General features: G+C 44.8%; 1 protein-coding gene across 1 annotated transcript in view; it reads right to left on the bottom strand.

Annotated features, from left to right (window-relative positions):
• Positions 1–2,804: 2,804 nt before the first annotated feature.
• pibf1 (progesterone immunomodulatory binding factor 1) overlaps positions 2,805–7,091 on the bottom strand; it is a 104,809-nt gene continuing 100,522 nt past the window's right edge. The window contains exon 16 of the mRNA XM_064958695.1: positions 2,805–2,948. Within this exon, the coding sequence (XP_064814767.1) occupies positions 2,805–2,948 (144 nt within the window). The remainder of the gene's footprint in view (positions 2,949–7,091) is intronic.

Below are 7,091 nucleotides of genomic sequence, written 5' to 3' on the forward strand. Positions count from 1 at the left end.
CTATATCATCTCACCTGTTCTCTCTCTGGTACATCTCTATCATCTCACCTGTTCTCTCTCTCTCTGGTACATCTCTATCATCTCACCTGTTCTCTCTCTGGTACATCTCTATCATCTCACCTGTTCTCTCTCTGGGTCATCTATATCATCTCACCTGTTCTCTCTCACTCTCTCTCTCTCTGGTACATCTCTATCATCTCACCTGTTCTCTCTCTGGTACATCTCTATCATCTCACCTGTTCTCTCTCTGGGTCATCTCTATCATCTCACCTGTTCTCTCTCTCTCTCGTACATCTCTATAATCTTACCTGTTCTCTCTCTCTGGTACATCTCTATAATCTCACCTGTTCTCTCTCTCTCTGGTACATCTCTATCATCTCACCTGTTCTCTCTCTGGGTCATCTCTATCATCTCACCTGTTCTCTCTCTCTCGTACATCTCTATAATCTCACCTGTTCTCTCTCTCTCTGGTGCATCTCTATCATCTCACCTGTTCTCTCTCTGGTACATCTCTATCATCTCACCTGTTCTCTCTCTTTCTCTGGTACATCTCTATAATCTCACCTGTTCTCTCTCTCTGGTACATCTCTATCATCTCACCTGTTCTCTCTCTCTGGTACATCTCTATAATCTCACCTGTTCTCTCTCTCTCTCTCTGGTACATCTCTATCATCTCACCTGTTCTCTCTCTGGTACATCTCTATCATCTCACCTGTTCTCTCTCTGGTACATCTCTATAATCTCACCTGTTCTCTCTCTCTCTCTGGTACATCTCTATAATCTCACCTTTTCTCTCTCTCTCTCTCTCTGGTACTTATCTATAATCTCACCTGTTCTCTCTCTCTCTCTCTCTCTCCATCTCTGGTACAGCTCTAAAATCTCACCTGTTCTCTCTCTCTCTCTGGTACATCTCTATAATCTCACCTGTTCTCTCTCTGGTACATCTCTATAATCTCACCTGTTCTCTCTCTCTCTCTCTGGTACATCTCTATAATCTCACCTGTTCTCTCTCTGGTACATCACTATAATCTCACCTGTTCTCTCTCTCTCTGGTACATCACTATAATCTCACCTTTTCTCTCTCTCTCTGGTACATCTCTAAAATCTCACCTGTTCTCTCTCTTTCTCTGGTACATCTCTATAATCTCACCTGTTCTCTCTCTCTGGTACATCTCTATAATCTCACCTGTTCTCTCTCTGGTACATCTCTATAATCTCACCTGTTCTCTCTCTGGTACATCACTATAATCTCACCTGTTCACTCTCTCTGGTATATCACTATAATCTCACCTGTTCACTCTCTCTGGTATATCTCTAAAATCTCACCTGTTCTCTCTCTCTCTGGTACAGCTCTAAAATCTCACCTGTTCTCTCTCTCTCTCTGGTACATCTCTATAATCTCACCTGTTCTCTCTCTCTCTCTCTCTGGTACATCTCTATAATCTCACCTGTTCTCTCTCTGGTACATCACTATAATCTCACCTGTTCTCTCTCTGGTACATCTCTATAATCTCACCTGTTCTCTCTCTTTCTCTGGTACATCTCTATAATCTCACCTGTTCTCTCTCTGGTACATCTCTATGATCTCACCTGTTCTCTCTCTCGTACATCTCTATAATCTCACCTGTTCTCTCTCTGGTACATCTCTATAATCTCACCTGTTCTCTCTCTCGTACATCTCCTTTGAGGTCCTCTGCAGGCTATCGATCTCCTGGCTGGTCTTCAGACGAATGTTCTCCAGCTCCTCAGCAAGTTTATTATCGTACTCTGTCTTGTAGTGGTCTCTGTGGAAAAACCATTATATTATACCTGATTGTAGCCATCCTTTGCCTTGATGACAGCTTTGCACACTCTTGGCATTCTCTCAACCAGCTTAATGAGGTAATCACCTGGAATGCATTTCAATTAACAGGTGTGCTTTGTTAAATTGTGGAATTTCTTTCCTTCTTAATGCTTTTGAGCCAATCAGTTGTGTTGACAATGTAGGGGTGGTACACAGAAGACATCCCTGTTGGGTAACAGACCAAGTCCATATCATGGCAAGAAGAGCTCAAATAAGCAAAGAGAAACGACAGTCCATCATTACTTTAAGACATGAAGGTCAGTCAATACGGAACATTTCAAGAACTTTGAAAGTTTCTTCAAGTGCAGTCGCAAAAACCATCAAGCTCTGTGATGAAACTGTCTCTCATGAGGACCGCCACAGGAAAGGAAGACCATTCCTCTGCTGTAGAGGATCAGTTCATGAGAGGATCAGTTCAGTAGAGTCCTCTGCTGCAGAGGATCAGTTCAGTAGAGTTCCCTCTGCTGCAGAGGACAGTTCATAAGAGTTCTCTGCTGTAGAGGATCAGTTCATTAGACCATGCTGCAGAGATCAGTAGAGTCCGGAGGATCAGAGTTCCCTCTGCTGCAGAGGATCAGTTCAGTAGAGTTACCCTGGCTGCAGAGGATCAGTTCATTAGAGTTCCCTGCTGCAGAGGATGCAGAGGAGGATCAGTTCATTAGAGTTAGAGTTTCATTAGAGTTCTGCAGTGCAGAGGATCAGTTCAGCCCTCTGCTGCAGAGGATCAGTTCAGTAGAGTTCCCTCTGCTGCAGAGGATCAGTTCAGTAGAGTTACCAGCCTCAGAAATTTTAGCCCAAATAAATGCTTCACTGTTCACTGAGAGGAGACTGCGTGAATCAGACCTTCGTGGTCGAATTGCTGCAAATAAACCACTACTAAAAGACACCAATAAGAAGAAGAGATTTCTTCCAATAAGAAGAAGAGACTTGGACCAAGAAACAAGGTTTAGAGCAGTGGACATTAGACCGGAGGAAACATGTCCTTCGGTCTGAGGAGTCCAAATATGAGATTTTTGGTTCCAAGCACTGTGTCTTCGTGAGATGATCTCTGCATGTGTGGTTCCCACTTCATGAAGCATGGAGGAGGAGGTGTGATGGTGCTTTGCTGGTGACAGTGTCAGTGGTTTATTTAGAATTCAAGGCACATTTAACCAGCATGGCTACCACAGCATTCTGCAGCAATAAACCATCCCATCTGGTTTGTGCTTAGTGGGACTATCATTTGTGGTTAGGGTGATGAGCTGTGTTACTTTTACGCCAAACATAACGTTTTGCATTGTTGCCAAAAAGTTCCATTTTGGTTTCATCTGACCAGAGCACCTTCTTCCACATGTTTGGTGTGTCTCCCAGGTGGCTTGTGGCAAACTTTGAACTACACTTTTTATGGATATCTTTAAGAAATGGCTTTCTTCTTGCCACTCTTCCATAAAGGCCAGATTTGTGCAATATAGAAGGGATTGTTGTCCTATGGACAGAGTCTCCCACCTCAGCTGTAGATCTCTGCAGTTCATCCAGAGTGATCATGGGCCTTAGGGCTGCATCTCTAGAAGGGTCAGTCTTCTCCTTGTATGAGCTGAAGGTTTAGAGGGTTACGGCCAGGTCTTGGTAGAAGGGTTTGCAGTGGTCTCATACTCCTTCCATTTCAATATTATCAAGGGTTAGGGAGGAGTGCTCTATTGGGATGTTTAAAAGTTTGGGAAATCTTTTTAGTATCCAAAGAAGGGTTAGGAGGAGTACCGGCTTTAAACTTCTTCACAAATAGTATCTAGGGTGGACCTGCCTGGTGTGTTCCTTAGTTCTTCAGGATGCTCTCTAGAAGCTTTAACGGACCTCTGAGACAATCACAGTGAAGGTTAGCATTTATAGAAGGGTTAGGAGACTTGATTACACACAGGTGGATTGTATTTAGGGAGGAGTCATCATTAGTCATTTAGGTCAACAATGGATCATTCAGAGATCCTCACTGAACTTCTGGAGAGAGTTTGCTGCACTTAGGAAAGTAAAGGGGTTGAAATAATTTTGCACGCCCAATTTTTCAGTTTTTGATTTGTTAAAAAGTTTGAAATATCCAATAAATGTCGTTCCACTTCATGATTGTGTCCCACTTGTTGTTGATTCTTCACAAAAAAAATACAGTTTTATATATTTATGTTTGAAGCCTGAAATGGGTGGCAAAAGGGTTAGCATAAAGGGTTAGGGAGGAGTACTGAATAGAAGGGTTAGGGAGGCACTGTATATATTTATCTTAGACCTCATCCATAGAAGCCCTTAGGGTTAGGGTTAGGGGGTTAGGGGGGGTACTGATATAGAAGGGTTAGGGAGGAGTACTGATATAGAAGGGTTGGGAGGAGTACTGATATAGAAGGGTTAGGGAGGAGTACTGACCTGGGGTTAGGGGAGGAGTACTGACCTGAGAAGGGTTAGGGAGGAGTACTGATATAGAAGGGTTAGGGAGGAGTACTGATATAGAAGGGTTAGGGGAGGAGTACTGATATAGAAGGGTTAGGGAGGAGTACTGATATAGAAGGGTTAGGGAGGAGTACTGATATAGAAGGGGTTAGGGAGGAGTACTGATATAGAAGGGTTAGGGAGGGGTACTGATATAGAAGGGTTAGGGAGGAGTACTGATATAGAAGGGTTAGGGAGGGGTACTGATATAGAAGGGTTAGGGAGGAGTACTGATATAGAAGGGTTAGGGAGGGGTACTGATATAGAAGGGTTAGGGAGGGGTACTGATATAGAAGGGGTTAGGGAGGAGTACTGATATAGAAGGGTTAGGAGGGGGTACTGATATAGAAGGGTTAGGGAGGAGTACTGATATAGAAGGGTTAGGGAGGAGTACTGATATAGAAGGGTTAGGGAGGAGCACTGATATAGAAGGAGGGGTACTGATATAGAAGGGTTAGGGGAGGAGTACTGATATAGAAGGGTTAGGGAGAGGAGGTACTGATATAGAAGGGTTAGGGAGGGGTACTGATATAGAAGGGTTAGGGAGGAGTACTGATATAGAAGGGTTAGGGAGGGAGTTCTGACCCAGAAGGGTTAGGAGGATCTAGAAGGTACTGATATAGAAGGGTTAGGGAGGAGTACTGATATAGAAGGGTTAGGGAGGAGTACTGATATAGAAGGGTTAGGGAGGAGTACTGATATAGAAGGGTTAGGGAGGAGTACTGATATACCCAGAAGGGTTAGGGAGGAGTACTGACCTAGAAGGGTTAGGGAGGGGTACTGATATAGAAGGGTTAGGGGGAGGAGTACTGATATAGAAGGGTTAGGAGGGGTACTGGAAGGGGTTAGGAGGAGTACTGATATAGAAGGGTTAGGGAGGAGTACTGATATAGAAGGGTTAGGAGGAGTACTGATATAGAAGGGTTAGGGAGGAGGACTGATATAGAAGGGTTAGGGAGGAGTACTGATATAGAAGGGTTAGGGAGTACTGATATAGAAGGGTTAGAGAGGGTATTGATATAGAAGGGTTAGGGAGGAGTACTGGCCTAGAAGGGTTAGGGAGGAGTATTGACCTAGAAGGGTTCTGACCTAGGAGGGTTAGGGGAGAGTAACTGGCCTAGAAGGGTTAGGGAGGGGTACTGATATAGAAGGGTTAGAGAGGAGTACTGACCTAGAAGGGTACTGGCCTAGGAGGGTTAAGGAGGGGTACTGATATAGAAGGGTTAGGGAGGAGTACTGATATAGAAGGGTTAGGAGGAGTACTGATATAGAAGGGTTAGGGAGGGTAATGATATAGAAGGGTTAGGAGGGGTACTGATATAGAAGGGTTAGGGAGAGTACTGATATAGGGAGGGTTAGAGGGGTACTGACTCAGAAGGGTTAGGAGGGGAGTACTGATATAGAAGGGTTAGGGAGGAGTACTGATATAGAAGGTTAGGGAGGAGTACTACTGATATAGAAGGGGTTAGAGGGTACTGGACCTAGGAGGGTTAGGAGGGGTACTGATAGGAGGGTTAGGGAGGAGTACTGATATAGAAGGGTTAGGAGGAGTACTGATATAGAAGGGTTAGGGAGGAGTACTGATATAGAAGGGTTAGGGAGGGGTACTGATATAGAAGGGTTAGGGAGGGTACTGATATAGAAGGGTTAGGGAGGAGTACTGATATAGAAGGGTTAGGGAGGAGTACTGATATAGAAGGGTTAGGGAGGAGTACTGACCTAGGAGGGTTAGGGAGGGGTGCTGACTAGAAGGGGTTAGGGAGGAGTACTGATATAGAAGGGTTAGGGAGGAGTACTGATATAGAAGGGTTAGGGAGGAGTACTGATATAGAAGGGTTAGGGAGGAGAAGGGTTACTGATATAGAAGGGTTAGGAGGAGGAGTAGGAGGGTTAGGAGGAGTACTGATATATATTAGGGGAGTAGATATAGGGGTTAGGGAGGAGTACTGACCTAGAAGGGTTAGGGAGGAGTACTGGCCTAGAAGGGTTAGGGAGGAGTATTGACCTAGGGGTTATATAGAAGGGTTAGGGAGGAGTACTGATATAGAAGGGTTAGGAGGAGTATTGACCTAGAAGGGTTAGAGGAGGGGCCTTAGGAGGGGTACTGATATAGAAGGGTTAGAGAGGGGTACTGACATAGAAGGGTTAGGGAGGAGTACTGATATAGAAGGGGTTAGGGAGGAGTACTGATATAGAAGGGTTAGGGAGGAGTACTGATATAGAAGGGTTAGGGAGGAGTACTGGATATAGAAGGGTTAGGGAGGAGTACTGACCTAGAAGGGTTAGGGAGGGGTACTGATATAGAAGGGTTAGGGAGGGGTACCGACCCAGAAGGGTTAGGGAGGAGTACTGATATAGAAGGGTTAGGGGAGGAGTACTGATATAGAAGGGTTAGGAGGGGTACTGATATAGAAGGGTTAGGGAGGGGTACTGACCCAGAGGGGTTAGGGGGAGGGAGTACTGATATAGAAGGGTTAGGAGGAGTACTGATATAGAAGGGTTAGGAGGAGTACTGATAGAAGGGTTAGGGAGAGAAGGTTACTGATATAGAAGGGTTAGGGAGGAGTACTGGGATATAGAAGGGTTAGGGAGGAGTACTGATATAGAAGGGTTAGGAGGGGTACTGATATAGAAGGGTTGGGGGAGGGGGTACTGATATAGAAGGGTTAGGGAGGAGTACTGATATAGAAGGGTTAGGGAGGAGTACTGATATAGAAGGGTTAGGGGTTAGGGAGGAGTACTGATATAGAAGGGTTAGGAGGCAACACCTAGCAATACGTAAATCGGAACGAAGTACAAG

Source organism: Oncorhynchus masou, unplaced genomic scaffold (assembly GCF_036934945.1).
Source record: "Oncorhynchus masou masou isolate Uvic2021 unplaced genomic scaffold, UVic_Omas_1.1 unplaced_scaffold_1326, whole genome shotgun sequence".
NCBI lineage: Eukaryota > Metazoa > Chordata > Actinopteri > Salmoniformes > Salmonidae > Oncorhynchus > Oncorhynchus masou.